This window comes from Cetorhinus maximus, chromosome 2 (genome assembly GCF_964194155.1).
Source record: "Cetorhinus maximus chromosome 2, sCetMax3.hap1.1, whole genome shotgun sequence".
Lineage (NCBI taxonomy): Eukaryota > Metazoa > Chordata > Chondrichthyes > Lamniformes > Cetorhinidae > Cetorhinus > Cetorhinus maximus.
Genome location: NC_135880.1, coordinates 18,778,047 through 18,795,070, shown reverse-complemented (window position 1 = coordinate 18,795,070; position 17,024 = coordinate 18,778,047). Strand labels below are relative to the sequence as shown.

General features: G+C 40.2%; 1 protein-coding gene across 2 annotated transcripts in view; it reads right to left on the bottom strand.

Moving 5' to 3' along the window:
• Positions 1–17,024, bottom strand: part of cep44 (centrosomal protein 44) — a 123,073-nt gene that overhangs the window by 28,122 nt on the left and 77,927 nt on the right. For both annotated transcript variants that reach the window (XM_078561597.1, XM_078561588.1), the window contains exons 4-5: positions 15,789–15,935; positions 14,113–14,220 (exon numbers count right to left, since the gene is read on the bottom strand). In XM_078561597.1, the coding sequence (XP_078417723.1) occupies positions 14,113–14,220; positions 15,789–15,935 (255 nt within the window). The remainder of the gene's footprint in view (positions 1–14,112; positions 14,221–15,788; positions 15,936–17,024) is intronic.

Sequence of the window (17,024 nt, the reverse complement as noted above, 5' to 3'; positions counted from 1 at the left end):
GCTGATCCACTGTTAGGTACTCCCAGCACAGAATGGCATTTGCAGAGAGTGCTTGTTGAGAAATCACAGGCCTGCAGTGTCTGATTTATTTGTTCACTAATTTAAATGGATGGAAAATCAGGCACTCGAGCCCACAATTTCCTGGGCTGCACACCTTCCGAGCAGCATTCTGAACTGGGAACAACCATAGATGAAATCCACCCTAATGTTCTTCAGAAACATGTAATTTAAATATAAATTTAAGTATTTAAAATTCAATACTTTGACAGAATTAGGTTTTTTTTTAATTCAGAAGAGAATATCCTTATCATAAATCATTGCATTAGAAGCATTTAACATAAATAGTTGCAGAATGAATACCAGCTTAGTAACGTAGCATATTTGGAAAAAAATACCATAGAGAGCAGGATGTTACTATTGATGTATACCATAAGAGACAACACATAAATGAAGATTATCTATCATCTAGCATGTATCCATCATATCACATCTTTCAAATGAGAGCTACCTTAACCAAGAGCTTAAGGCTTGATTTACAGCTGCCTTCTGATTTAGAAAAAAATTCCTCTCTCTCATGGGTACAAAAAACACAAGAACATAAGAAATAGGAGCAGGAACAGGCCAGTTAGCCCCTCAAGCCTGCTCCACCATTCAATAAAATCACGGCTAAGCTGCCTGCCCTCCCCATAATTCTCGACTCCCAAGTCCTTCTCCAGCACATGACTCCTTCCTTATGAGGCCCAACTTGCTCCTGAATGTGCATTGGGTCCTATTACTTCCTCACATAGATTGAAGTTTTTCACCAACCCAACCATAAACATAGCTTGACAATTTTACTACTAAATCTTTAACTCAGAATACAATTTCATTAACAAATACAATTGTAGCAGGTATCTGTTGAATCACTCTCACCTCCGCGTCAGAAGTTTGTGGGTTCAAGACCCATTGCAGAGATGAGAACAAAATCTAAGCTGACATTCCAGCACAGTACGAGGGAGTGCTGCACTGTCAGAGGTTCCATCTTTTGGATAAGATGTTAAATTGAGGTCTAATCTACTCTCAAAGGTGGATATAAAAGGGCCCATTGCACTATTTCAGGGAAGAGCAGGGGCGTTATTCCCAGTGTCCCAACAATCACTAGTCATATGGTCATAAAGGCACAGAAGGGGGCTGCTTGGCCATTAAGTCCATGTCGGTTCTCTGCAGAGCAATCCAGTCAGTGCCATTCTCATTCACTATCCCTGTAGCCTTGCAAGTTTATTTTCCTCAAGTGTCCACCAAATTTCATTTTGAACTCATTGATCATCTCTGCTTCTGCCACCCTTAGAACATTGGCAGCAAATTCAAGGTCATTACCAACCATGGCATTAAAAAAAATCTCTCACATCCCCTTGCATCTCTTGCCCAAAACCTTAAATATGTGACTCCCTAGCCTCTGTACGATCAGCTTATTTTTGTTTACCTTATCTAAACCTGTCATAATCTTGTACACGTCTATCAAATCTCCCTCGATTTTCTTTGCTCCAAGGGGAACAACCCCAGCTTTTCCAACTTGACATTGAATCTAAAATTCCTGTTCCCTAGAACCATTCTGGCAAATCTCCTCTGCACCCTCTCAAAGATCCTCGCATCCTTTCTAAAGTGTGGTGACCAGAACTGGGCCCAGGTTCTGGCCTAAACAGAGTTATACAACAGTTCAGCATGCTTCCCTGCTTTAGACTCAATATCTCCTTTTATGAAGCCCAAGGTCCCATAAGCTTTTCTAACCACTCTCAATATGTCCTGCCGCCTTCAAAGATCAATGCACATGTACCCCCAAGTCCCTCTGTTCCTGCACACTTTTTTAGACCTGTGCCATTAAGTCCCTATTCCTTAAGCCAAAATGCGTTACCTCAAACTTCCTCTGTATTAAGTTCCATCTGCCATTTGTCTGCCCATTCTGTTAGCCTATATGCCCCAAAAACAGATTTTCTGGTCATTATCACATTGTTCTTTTTGGGAGTTTGTTGTGCACAAATTGGTTGCCGTGTTTCAGTCATTTCAAGAGTGGCTATGTTTCAAAAGAACTTAATTGGCTGTAAAGCGCTTTGGAATGTCTTGAAGTCATGAAGTGCAAATCTTTCTTTATATTAAATTCACTACATGTAGCATGTATTTCATTAACACTTGTGGAGGAATCTTGCTCTTAACTAGTCCCACCTGTAGATGGTGCTGTGATACAACTTTTCAATGTTCTATCACTGCCGATCTCAAATTTACCCAGCCTGCTGTCCCCCACAGCAGTGATTGCTTTTGAGATCTACAGACCTAGAAATTTGATCACAACGTGAACTTTTCATTAACTAAGGGTCCAACAAAGCAGGTAGCAGGCACAATATCAGTATAGAATGCCACTCAGCTCTGCACAAGAACAGGGTGCAGGAGTAAATGGGCTCAAGCCAAGATGACAAGAATCTGATCTTCTATGGTAGCAATATGAGCTGAGTGTAGGTGCTCATACCTATTTAATATATATTATCATTGTATTGAATGAAGTTTTCCTCTCTTCTGTTAATTAATGAGGAATCAATATATCTTAAGATTTGCCATGTCTTCATTCCAACCAAAGTATACAGAAATTTAAGATTTTTGTAATATTTCCTTAAGCATTAAAAAGTCTTTTCTAGCTTTCTCCTTTTTTAAAACTCTGTCTTTTATCACACAATTTTTACTACAGATGATTATGGAATTGTGATGAGCAGGCTAGATAGATACGAACATATGAATTAGGAAGAGTAGACCACTCGGCCCCTCGAGCCTGCTCTGCCATTCAATAAGATCGTGGCTGATCTGATTTTCACCTCAAAATCACTCTTCCTGCCTACCCCCGATAACCTTTCACCTCTTTGCTTATCAAGAATCTATCTACTTTTGCCTTAAAGGTATTCAAAGGCTGACTCAGCCAACTTTTGAGAAAGTGAATTCCAAAGTCTCACAACTCTCTGAGAGAAAGAAGTTTTTCTCATCACTGTCTTAAATGGGCAACCACTTATTTTTAAACAGTGGCCCCTAGTTCTAGATTCTCCCAGAAGAGGAAACATCCTCTCCACATCCGCCCTATCCAGTCCCCTCAGGATCTTACATGTTTCAATCAAGTCGCTTCTTATTCTTCTAAACTCTAGTAGATACAAACCTAACCTCCCAGCCATTCCTCATAAAACAACCCCTCCATTCCAAGTATTAATCTACTAAACCTTCTCTGAACTGCTTCCAGTGCAATTACATCTTTCCTTAAATAAGGAGACCAAAAATGTGCACAATACTCCAGACGTAGTAACACCAATGCCCTATATAAATGAAGCATAACCTCCCTACTCTTGTATTCAATCCCCTTTGCAATAAATTATAACATTCTATGAGTTTCTAATTACTTTTTTAAAATTCATTCATGGGATGTGGGTTTCGCTGGCTGAGCCAGCATTTATTACCTATCCCTAGTTGCCCTGGAGAGCTGCCTTCTTGAACCACTGCAGTCCATGTTGTGTGGGTACACCCACAGTGCTGTTAGGAAGGGATTTCCAGGATTTTGAACCAGCGACAGTGATACTTGCTGCACCTGCATACTAACCTTCTGCGATTTATGCGGACACCAGATCCCTCTGCATCTCAGAGCTTTGCAATCTCTCAACATTTTGATAATATGCTTTTTTATTCTTCCTAAATGAATAAACTCACATTTTCCCACACTATAACCCATTTGCCAGGTCTTTGCTACTCACCTAATCTATCTATACCCTTTGTAGCCTCCTTATGTTCTCTTCACAACATACATTCCTTCCTATCTTTGTGTCATCAACAAATTTAGCAACCATTCCTTCGGTCCCTTCATCCAAGTCTTTCATATAAATTGTAAAGAGTTGAGACCCCAGCACTTGTCCGTATGGCATGCCACTCGTCATATGTGCTAACCAGAAAATGACCCACATGCCTATTCTCTGTTTCCTGTTAGATAGCCAATCTTCTATCCATGCCAATATGTTACCCCGAACACCATGAGCTTTAATTTTCCACAACAACCTTTGACGAGGTACTTTATCAAATGCCTTCTGAAAATCTAAGTACAGTACATCCATCTTTGTCCACAGCATCTGTTACTTCTTCAAAGAACTCCAATCAATTGGTTAAACATGATTTCCCTTTCACAAAACCATGTTGACACTGCCTGATTACTTTGATTTTATCTAGGTGCCCTGTTATAATGGGCAGAATTTTGCCCTTGGTGGGCACGCGGGCCCCACCGGTTCAGCAGCGGGTGGACAGCCAACCCCCACCACCGAAACGGGACCTGCCGCCATTTTGAGTGGGCGGGCCAATTAAGGCCCATCCAGCGACCTGCCCAACAAGAAGCGCTATGCGCTTCCTGTGAGGGGGGGGCAGGGGGGGAACCCCCAGCTGTCAAAGTGCACTCTTTCGCGCATGCACGCGAAAGAGCGCAGTGCTCCCTGAGACAAAGTGCTGTCTCAGGGAGATTAGTGACAGTGTACAAAAGTTAAAAAATAGAGAAATAAGAATATTATTAATATGTCCCCCTCATGTGACAATGTCACACAAGATGGGACACGTTAATAAATATCACATTACATTTATTAAAGTTTTCAAAAAGGAACATGAAATCTCATCCCGCCAGTGGATGAGGTTTCATGTATTATCAGAAGCCTGCTGGGGCTCCTGGCCTGCCTGCCAACCTTAAGGTTGGATGGGCAGGGCCTTTAATTACTTAAGTTACCCTGTCAATAGCCTCAATTGGCCATTGACAGGTCGGCGGGCGGACAGCTGATTTCTCTGTCTGCCCGCCTTCCTGAAAATTTAAAGGGACCAGGATGACGTCAGGGGTTCCTCCCGATGTCATCCCGCAACATTTTCCCATCGGCGAGCGGGCCCCGCCCCCAAATTGCCGACGGGAAAATTCTGGCCCATGTCTTGAATTATAGCTTCTAACATTTTCTCTATAACAGATGTTAGGCTAACTGGCCTGTAGTTTCCCACTTTGTGCTTCCCTCCCTTTTTGAATAAAGGAGTACATTAGCTATTTTCCAATCTAATGGAACCTTCCCCGAATCTAGTGAATTTTGGAAAATTAAAACCAATGCATCAACTATCTCACTAACCACTTCTTTGAAGACCCTAGGATGAAATCCATCAGGACCCAGGGACTTATCAACCCACAGTTCCAACAATTTGCTAAATGCCACTTCCCTGGTGATTGTAATTTTCTTGAGTTCCTCCCTCCCTTCCAATTCCTGACTTAACAGCTGTTTCTTAGATGTTACTTATATGCCAATGCAAAATACCTGTTCAATTCACCTGCCATCTCCTTCTGTTCCATTATTAACTCCCCCGAATCACGTTCTATAGGACGGACGCTCACTTTGTTAACTCTTTTCATTTCTAACTATCTATAGAAACTCTTATTGTCTGTATTTACATTTCCAGCTAGCTTTCTCTCGAACTCTAATTTTTCCTTCCCTATCAATCTTTTAGTCATTCTTTGCTATTTTATATATTCTGTCCAATCTTCTGACCTGCCACCCATCTTTGCGCAATTATATGCTTTTCTTTAAGTTTAATACTATCTTTAACTTTTTAATTAACCACAGATGGCGGGTCCTCCCATTGGAATTTTTCTTTCTCATTGAAATGTGTCTACTTTGTGTATTCTGAGATATCCCTCTAAATGTCTGCCACTGCATCTCTGTTGACCTATCCCTTAACCTAAATTACCAGTTCACTTTTGCTAGCTCTGCTTTCATGCCCTCACAATTGCCCTTATTGAATTTTAAAATGCTAGACTTTGACCCACTCTTCTCTCCCTCAAACTGAATGCAAAATTCAATCATATTATGATCACTGCTACCTGGGGACACCTTCACTATGAGGTCATTAATTAATCCTACCTCATTGTACAATACCAGGTCTAGTATAGCCTGCTCTCTGGTTGGCTCCAGATCATGATCTAAAAAATTATCCCAAAAGCATTCTATGAATTCGTCATCTACACTACCTTAGTCCACCAGATTATTCCAGTCCATATGTAGATTAAAATTCCCCATGATAATTGCCGTACCTTTCTGACAAGCTCCCATTATTTTTTTTTTGATACCCCATCCTACTGTGTGATTACTGTCAGGGGCCCATACACCACTCCCACAAATGACTTCTTGCCTTCATCATTCCTCATCTCTACCCAAACCTTCCATATCCTGATTTCCTGAACTTAAGTCATCCTTCTCTATTGTGCTAATGTCGTCTTTGATTAACAGAAGCAGCCTTCCACCTTTTCTTACCTTCTTATCCTTCCCAAAAGACGCATACTCTTCAAAATTTAAGTCCCAATCTATGTAATCCTGCAGCTATGTCTCTGTAATGGCTGTTAGATCGTACTTATTAATGGAGGGTGGAGGGGTGGGGTGTGAGGCAGTTAGCTCAGTTAGCTGTGTGGATCAGATTAGTGCCAACAGCATGGGGTTCAATTCCCATTCTGGTTGAGGTAGATTAGGGATCTGCCTCCTCCCCCTACCTTTTGTAAAAATCATGGCACTTTGCTTTCATTTGGCAAATAATCGCCAATGACCTGCCATCAGGCAGAGAACTCAATAAGACAACAACTAGATAAATTAAAAATTAATTTTAGTATCAAATTTTAAATATTTTAATTATTGGTCTGCCTTTTCATGTCTGGTGATTAGCTTTGCGTCATGAGTTTTTTTTTGCAGATTTTCCATGGGCTGAATTTTCCCCTTGTCAGGTGCGCTTCCGATCAGAGGTCCAGCGCCATTTTACGTAGGCGGGCCAATTAAGGCCCGCCCAGCATGACGTCCGCTGGGAAGCGCTATGTGCTCCTTGTGCGGGTGGGGGGGGAATGCCTAAAATCGAGAGTGTGCTCTTTTGCGCATGCGCACGAAAGAGCACACTCATCTCCCTGAGGCTAAGTGCTGCCTCAGGGAGATCGGCTCTACGTGCAAAAATATTAAAAATAGAAATAAAAATTTCCCTCACATGAGTTGGGACATGTTCATAATTTCCAACAGAACTTCATTAAAATTTTTAAAACCCACATGAAACCTCATCCCGCCTGTGGATGAAGGTTCATGTTTTTTCTACTTCCTGCTGGGGCTCTTGGCCTGTCCGACAACCTTAAGATTGGACAGGCAAGTCCACTAATTACTTTAATTGATCTGTCAATGGCCTCAAGTGGCCATTAACAGGTTGACAGGCGTGCAGCTGATTTTGCTGCGCCCCCGCCTTCCTTAAAATTTAAATGGGACAGGATGACATCAGGAGTTCCGCCCGACGTCATCCCGCGTCATTTTACGCGTCGGCGAGTGGGCCCCACCCCCGCTCACCGACGGTAAAATCCTGCCCCATGAGTTTAAAGTTGTTGCTGTGAAAATGGTGCCTGGCAGTTGCTGGGCAGATTACATTCCATTCTGTCTACTGGCTGCTGCTTCTTTACCAATGCCCAGGTGTTTTCTGTTGCATAAGCAACAAACCCAACACTCTCAATTTATGTGATTTCAATACTTGTTTTTTTGGGCATATTTACACTCCTGCATAAGTGTAAAAAATATATTTGAAATAATTCTTTGTAGATGAAAATTTTACGAGGAAACATTTTTTACATATGCTTCTTTGTTGTTAGAACTGTGATTGGCAAAATTAAGGAATAACATTGGGTGCAGTTAATTAATTAATTAATTTTAGTACTGAATTATGATTTCAAGCTGTGATGCAATTATATGCCACAACTCTACTTTGCCTGAAGACTACACTTGGTCTTAATTCCCCAAATGAAACACAACAGGAGATTAATCAGTATAATATATTTGGTGTAGCTCAGCTAATTCCAGTTTGACATGATTTATGACACAACAAGAAGGCCAACAGGGCCTGCTACAGTTGGAAACACTTTGGTTCTCATTATTCCCCCAGTCAATTGTATATAAATAGACAGTGCTTCTTTATTTTCATGGTGTCTATCATCCTTACCATTGCCACAACAAATGCGTTATATACAAAGAGAAAAACTGACAAAAAGGGCCAGCAGGGAGCTGAGGAGAATTTTTCTTACTCATTGAGTTGTCATGATCTGGAACGTATTGCCTGAAAGGATAGTGGAGGCAAATTCAATAGTAACTTTCAAAAAGGAAGTGGATATATACTTTTAAAAAAAAATGTGCAGGGCAACGGGGAACAGCAGGAGTGGAATTCATTAGACAGCTCTTGCAAAGAGTCAGCAAAACACAATGGGCCAAATAGTCTCCTTCTGTGCTGTATGATTCCATGATTTTAAATACAATGAAGCAAATTTCTATTGAAAAGTTTCATTTACATGAGCTAATCTTTCTAAAACAACTTAATGAGCAATGTAACAGGGGATCTTTATATTATACACATATATATAAATAAATAAACAAATCAGGATGTTTCCCCGCATTTCCTGAATGTTACATTGGCAGCATGCATTGCAAAGTAAAACAGCAACAAACAAAACTGAACAGTTCAGGGTTGTAGGAATCAAAAGCAAGATAATCCAAAAATTAACAGTAAGAATTTTTAAGGAATGTAAACAGAAAACATTGGAAAAGCTCAGCAGTTTAAACACCATCTGTGGAAAGAGAAACAGAGTTAATGTTTCAGGTCGATGTCCTTTCATCAGAACTGGAAAATGGTACAGATTTATAGGTTTTAAGCAAGTACAGAAGTGGGGGGAAGGGTGGGGAGGAAAGAACAAAAAGGAAGCAAGCGGGTAGAAGACAGGAGAGATGAAATGGCAAAGGATGATGGTGCAAGACAAACCGGAGAAGTAATAGGACATGTAACGAACCAAAGATGTGTTTACAATGGTGTAAACAGGAAAAGCAGAATCATTACTATTAATGTACCTGCTGCCCCAAAAAAAAATGGCAGCAGTGGTAATGATGTGAAATTGTAGATGGTGTGTCTGGAAGGCTGTAAAGTGACTAAGTGAAAGGTAAGGTGCTGTCCCTCAAACTTCACTGGAACAGAATTGAGAGGTCAGAGTGAGTGGGGTGGAAAATTAAAATCGCAAGCAATCAGAAGCTCAGGATCATATTTGTAGGCTGAACAGAGGTGGTCAACAAAGCAATCATTCAATCTTCTTTTGCTCTCCCCAATGTACAGGAAACGTAAGCAGCGAAAGCGGTATGCTAAATTGAAAGAAGTACAAGTAAACCACTGTTTGGTGCCCTGGGTGGTGACATCTTCATCAATGATTTTAGGTTGAGGCCTTAAACTCCCTCAAAAGCCTTGGCTTGCAATTTCCTCCAGAGCTATTCCTCGGTTAGCTGAATGGAGGCAACAGGATGATTGGAGTACTTCTCAGTGCAAGTGGCACTCTGCCATTCTCATGCTGTACCAATGGCCAGAATTTTCCTGTCAGCGATTTGGGGGCGGGGCCCACTCGCTGACGGGAAAATGACACGGGATTATGTCGGGAGGAACCCCCGACGTCATCCCAGTCCCTTTAAATTTTCAGGAAGGCAGGTGGACAGCGAAATCAGCTGTCCGCCCGTCGACCTGTCAATGGTCAATTGAGGCCATTGACAGGGTAATTAAAGTAATTAAAGACCCTGCCCGTGCAACCTTTAGACTGGCGGGCAGGCCAGGAGCCCCAGTGGGCTTCTGATAATACATGAAACCTCATCCACTGGCAGGATGAGGTTTCATGTTCCTTTTTAAAAACTTTAATAAATGTAAAGCATAGCGCTTCCTGTCGGACATGCCGCTGGGTGGGCCTTAATTGGCCCGCCCACTCAAAATGGCGGCAGGCGGCTGTCCGCCCACCGCCGAGCCGGTGGGGCCCGCATGCCCACCAAGGGCAAAATTCTGCCCAATATTTCTGAGTTTTTGTTTCCCAAATGATTTGAAAACTAACTAGAAGACAAATTTACTAAATTTTCATAGCCTAAGTTTCACATCAAAACGATATTCAACTTCTGACTTTTTATATTTTGGACCGAATCTAGCTAAGGGAGGCAGGCATTTTCTGAGGCTCATACTTGAAATTCTAAACAGTTATTGTTACATTAATATTTAATTATGTAGCCGTGCTAGCTACTTCACCCCTTTCTACTTTTCCTTCTTCTGAGTATTATCACATGCCAAGATCTTCTTAACTTTTCAGTGTTACCAAACCAAACTATCCCACCTTCTCCTATATTGGCAGAACGCAGGATCTCCCCAGCAACAACGTGCTTTTACATAGCGCCTTTAACATAGTGCTTAATGAGAGCTTTATCAAACAAAGTTCGACAGCAAGCCACTAGAGACGTTAAGAACTTGATTAAATGGGGGAGCTTTTAAGGAGTGTCTTAAAGGAGGAGAGAGGTGGAGAGGCAAATAGATTTGGTGGGAGAATGAATAATCAGTGATAAGCAAGATGTCAGAGCTGGAGTTATGCAGAGATCTTGGTAGATTTTAGGCTGGAGGAAGCCACAAAAATAGGGAGGGGTGAGGCCATGAAGGGATTTGACACAAGGATGAGAATTTTAATCTCAAAATATTATCTGACCTGCCAGTGCAGATCAGCAAGTATAGGGGTGATGGGTGAACAGGGCGTGGCATGAGTTAATAAGAGTTTTGGATGAGCTGAAGTTGACAGAGAGTGAAAGGTGGAAGGCTGGCCGAGAGGGCAACGGAATAGAAAATTATGGAGGTAACAAAGGGATACATGAGGGTTTCAGGAGCCAATGGGCTGAAGCAGTAGAGACAAGCAAAATTACGAAGGTGGAAGCATGCAGTCTTGGGTATGAATTCAGGGTATGAGCTTGGAAGCTCAGCTCAGGGCCAAAGATTAGTCTTTCAAAATATCCCCTCTCCACACTATACTGCTATGCTAAGAACTCCCTCCATTCCCAGTATCATATAGCCCCAACATCGCCTCTTCCACCGTGCTGCCAAAGTCATGCTGCTGTTCTGGTGTAACCACTAACTCATGGCTAGTGACAGCTTTGGAGATCCATTAGTAATGAGAAAAAAATGGAGAATGTGTACATGAGTAATCCTGTAGGGGTTCAGTTTGCATTGATTTAAAAAAGACAACAAATCATGAGATTCTGCTTTTCAAATGCCACCTATACTCAATAAACCTAGAAGCAAAAGCTTTTAGCAAATGCACAACACAAATCAAAGTGTGCCAAAAAATTTTCCAACAGCCCTGTTAATTTTTGAGCCAACCAAATAAAAGTTATAATGCAATGCAGTAAATAGACAATAGTTTTAACAATCTATGAATTAAGTTGGCAATAAATTATTTCAAATCTCTCAAAATCATGCTTTCCTTCAAGTTGGCAGTTTGTGTTTCAGGCTGGAACTGAAATTTCAATGCTTGGTCATAGGCTTAAATGTTCCATCACACATGCATGGCTAGTGGGCCAATTTTCCATGCATGCAATCATTGCCTCAGACTCCTACTGGACAATGCCACATATGCCAATATTTCAATAATTGCTGAAAAAAGAGACATGTCAAAGCTTTTTATCCTGCACTCATCAGGACACTTCACCAGAAGGGTAATTTATACTGTATGAGAAGAGAGTGCTGATTGGTTGGCAAGTGGATTCTGATCGATAGAGGCGTTGCCGTGGAGATGGTAGAGAACCACAAGCCTATCTTCAGTGGTCGATAGACTCGTTGGGATTCTTACAGTTCCACCCGCTATAAGATTGGTCTTATCAGCATCCTTGTAAATCGGGCCCAAACCATTTGCTCACCGCGCAAGTTTGATGCTGAAATAGGGCACATCAAAGGCATCCTGCGGGATAATGGCTACCCTAATCAGATCATTTCATGCTGTATATCACGCAAAATCATCAACAGGCCTAAGGCCATAAATTTCGGCACTGAAAAGTGCCGAGTCTACTTCAGATTACCCTGGAAGGGCAAGGTATCCCAAAAATTTGAGCAACAGGTGAAGCTAGCTGTCTCATAGTGCTACTGTGCAGTAGCAACATCAGTGGTATTTACCACTAACAAGATCCTGCTGTCAAGCCAAAAAGACATTCTGCCTATCACACAAATGAGTAATGTGGTAGATGAATTTCAGTGCTAGTGTGATGCTAGGTATGTAGGCTGTACATCCCAAAGACTGGCAGATCGTATCAAACAGCATGTCCCAGCTGCTGTTCACAAACGGCAAGGTACAGACCGTACCCAACCAACCAGTGTTTGCAAAACTCAAAACAGTGTCCAGCATTACATTGGATTCCATGATTGGACAATATTTGTTAAATAATCCTCAGTGTGCTAAGAATTACATTGACAACCAATTTAAGATAGTCAGTCAGGCTCGCAGCATGGGTCTTTTGCATGTACTGGAAACTACATATATTAATACATAGGGCGCTATTCTTTGCAGACAGAAAGAACATATTCACACATTGCCATTGTGCCTGTTTCAGCTAAACAAAATAAGTGACAGCCATTCGCTGACCATTCCTCAGGGCAATGCCTTGACCAATCAGGTCAAGCTGTCTGGTTTAAATTTCAAACAATGCTTGGCAGTTAACTGTCAGACACCATCACTGGTGCATTCTCCATGGCAACGCCTCTACCAATCAAAGTCCACTTGTCAAGCAATGAGCATTCTCTTCTCATACAGCATAAATTGTTGTTTTCCCCTTATATTGGTATTCATGCGAAGTGTCCTGATGAATGCAAGCCAAAAAGCTTCAACAAGTCTCTTTTTTCAGCAATACTCAAGTTCCGTACTACCAAACAACTACTTCAATAATTGTGCATAAATGCAACATAAAACAAATGACATATGAGGAGAGATTGAGTCGGTTAGGATTATATTCGCTGGAGTTCAGAAGAATGAGGGGGGATCTCATAGAAACCTATAAAATGCTAACAGGACTAGACAGGATAGATGCAGGAAGGATGTTCCCGATGGTGGGGGAGTCCAGAACCAGGGGTCACAATCTAAGGATACGGGGTAGACCATTTAGGACTGAGATGAGGAGAAATTTCTTCACCCAGAGAGTGGTGAGCCTGTGGAATTCGCTACCACAGAAAGTAGTTGAGGCCAAAACATTGTAAGTTTTCAAGAAGGAGTTAGATATATCTCTTGGGGCGAAAGGGATCAATGGATATGGGGAGAAAGCAGGAGCAGGCTACTGAGTTGGATGATCAGCCATGGTCATGATGGATGGTGGAGCAGGCTCGAAAGGCCAAATGGCCTACTCTTGTTCCTATTTTCTGTGTTAAAACACCTATTACAAACAGTGATTGATAAAATTATTGGAGGTGTCAAACTTCATTGCAGAGAAGGCAAGACAAGTTTAGATGAAGATTGAAATCATCGAGGATGAGGAGTATATCAGCACATAGGCTAAGACCAACACGTGATTTGAGGATACAAGCCACACCACCATATTAGCAGCATGTTACAGCCATATAGGGAGGATTCTGTAAGACGCAAGGTATTTTCACCCATCAGTTAAAGTGAGATATCAATGTAATTATCTACAATGAGGTCACGGGCTGTAAAACCTAAGTTAGGCTACAGTTGGAGCATTACCTGCAGTTTTGGGACACCCTATTATAGGGAAAGATATAAAAATTTCAGCACAGATTCACCAAATTGTTACCAGCGAAAAGGGATTGCAGTTACAAAAAGAGATTTTAAAAGTTATAGCTTTTTATTACACAAAAACAAGTGATGGGTTATAAGATACATAATGGTAGATTAATTCTACTGGTTAGAGAGACAATAATGAATTATATTCATAAATTTAAGAGAACAAATAAATTTAATATTTAAAACAAATATAAATACAAAAAGAATTAAAGGGTAAGCTTTAAATAGTTTCTTTCTGTTGAGGCTGATAAGGATTTGAAATTCTCTGCCACAAATCATTTTTGAAGCAGTCCATAAAACAGTTTCCTTAAAATAGTTTAAGTTGAAACTAGAAAATTAAAAGGTACAAGGGCCGAGTAGATCAGTGAATATGGATACGGCCGTTCATGTGATGAAAAGCACAAGATGGGGTTGATGGGCCAAATGTCCTGTAAAATTGTCCATCTCTAAGTCATTTACAGTTAGATACTTACTGTTACGTTTGATTCGGATGGCAAGGAGTCAGGAATTAGTGATTCACATTTAAATCGTGTGTGGATTTTTACAGGGCAACTTGAATTCTTATATGATTGCGCCTTAACCTAAAATGAACAGAGTAAGAAAATAAAGTTGTTCTTTAATTGTTAGCATCTTGATATATTAAAATTACAGCTCCACTTATAAGTGCAACTATATACACACACACACACATATATATATATATACATATGCATGTACTATAAATATTTTAACAGGATTGTTAATATTATAAAGTTAATAATAATTGTAAGAGCAAAACCAAAGTACTTATTAAATAAAGTTGTTGATTTGATGGGATGAAGACTGCATTATGGCCACCACCAGATATTGAGAAAATACAGAACATTTTTTAAAATATTTGTTCTTGGGATGTGCGCGTTGCTGGCTCGGCCAGCATTTATTGCCCACCCTAATAGCCCTTGAGAAGGTCGTGGTGTGCTGCCTTGCTACAGTCCATGTGATGTAGGTACATCCACAATGCTGTCAGGGAGGGAGTTCCAGTTTTCAGCACACAGAAAATAATTCATTATAGTTATACTCTGTAGATGTTATTCCTTAATTTAGCATGACATGGCTGCATTTTCAAAGCAGCCTAGCAACATTTGGAAGGAAACAGTTCAAACTATTTTGTTCAAACTGTCGATAGATGCAACAAAGCTTCACATCTCTATCTGAAGAGCTATAACCCAGATACCTGACAGTCTTATTTGTTAAAGGAGGTATGCAGTATATACTCTGGCTCCTCCTAAGCAAAAAAAAGGAAACAAAAACAGATTATAAGATACAAATATTGAGATATAGACCTCAATTTTAACTCCCCTACCTGGCAGAAACCAATTGAGGGGAGAGGGATACAGTTAAAATGGAGCATGGGGATATATTCCCTCCTTTCATAGCCCAATCTAACTGACTGCATTTATAAATTGCAGGCTACAAGCACACCCATCCCAAGCCAACAAGATCCTCTTTAAATTTGCAGATCGGGTTCAGATTACATCATCAGAAACCAATCTACTACTTTAACCAGAGGCCTGAATAGGGGAGCAGTTGTGGCTTCCCCGCCAGGCCAAACCTGCTGGGAATAAGGTGAGTTTTATGTTTTTATTAAAATGTCCTTTCTTGTCTAGGAAAAGCCAGATTAAATCCTGCATACTTTATTGGAGATGGTGTTGTCAGCCACTGAAACATCATTTATGGAGTAAATGACATACTGCCACACCAATAAGGAAAAATCAACTGCAAAACTTGCAATTTTAATCTGTGATGCAACAGATGAAAATTTGCATTTTGCTGCATCCATTTAGTTCAACAATTTTCATTTCCTGACAACATATGTATAATTTACTTAAAATATGACTTTCTTTCTTGACAGTTCAGCTGTTTAAAACAGTGAGCAGCTGAGCCATTCAGACCAGGGATGTCTCTGGTTTGATCCTCAGTCTGTGCTGAGTTAGACAATATCAGCTAGGGTGGTGATAGAGACACTGCTATTGGCGCCCATGCCCATTGGTCAAGAGGAGAGAAAAAAACATCCAGGGCATCTGCTCCTCATTGCAAAACAACAGGCGCTTAACTAGTATACATTACTTTCTGAAATTATTTTACTTTTAAATTCTTGTAAGCCAAATACCTTGTTGAGGCTGCTCAGCTCCTTGTGTCTTTTTGTTACAATGTTTATTATATCACAGGAAAGCTGCATCTTTCTTTCCGCAAACCCATAGTGTAGAAACTGGTCCTTTAGCAGTAATGGTTTATACTGGAACTGGTTGCGTAGTAGCTATAAAAAGGAAAAGTAAGAAGGCACGGTAAACATTGCACTTTAAACTGAATTTACTATCCAGTTTGCTTTTTAAAAAGTGTGCTTAAATTAGAATTTCAGGACTTCATTCAGCTATATTCCTGCATATTGAAGAAACAAATTTAAAATCTTTATAACTTAAACTTGTTATTTAAGTATTTTTGATCAAATTCACCATCATTTTTGAAAGAATTCACTTAAGGCATGAAAATGCACATGAAAACATAAACTAATTCTTAAAGTATGATGCTCATGATTCCCGATTGCATATTTATTGCTGTTGACACAAATTTTCTAGGTTTCATGTTTTACAATCATGTAGATGGGGCATACACAAGAAACTTATCAATACTTTACAGACTGTTCTATTTGAAAACAAACAATGATTTTTCCATGAAAAAATGTTTTAAGTCAAATATCCATTCTGACAAAAACAGATTAGTTTCTGGGCACATTTAATTGTTTTGTTCTGCAAAAATTAGATACATTTAGTAAAATAAATCTGAAATATCTGACACTGAAAACTTTTTTTTAAAACTGGAAAACATTTTACAATTTTATCTTTGTATAGACTGTTGGATCTGCTACCGCAGCATGGCATCAACATTTTGCTTTTAATTAGGAATACTCAAAAATAATGAACTTTTGCAATAAACATAAGCTAGACACAGGCCACATTAGATTTAATTAAGGAAAGGGCTGCGAATGAAGAATAATGAATGCAAATGAAGTCATCCAACTGAGTCCGTAATTGAAAAAATATAGTACTTCTTGATTTACTTATTGCACACGCAGGATTCCGTACCAGCTCAGTGGCAGATGCTTTGAACCACCATTTAGAGCTTAAGATTCATAGCGTTAATTAAAGCTGCAGAAAACTCAAGAAGATAGAACTCAATGGAAATTTCATGCTCACACTGACACTGCGCCTGTCTTTCACAACTTATTAAGGGTGACTTGGACATGAACAAAGGGAAAGTTTAATATTTATAGTAATTTATAGTAAATGTAGAATCATAGAAAACGTTGAAGTATATAGATAGCAAATGCAGCTCAATATGCATATGA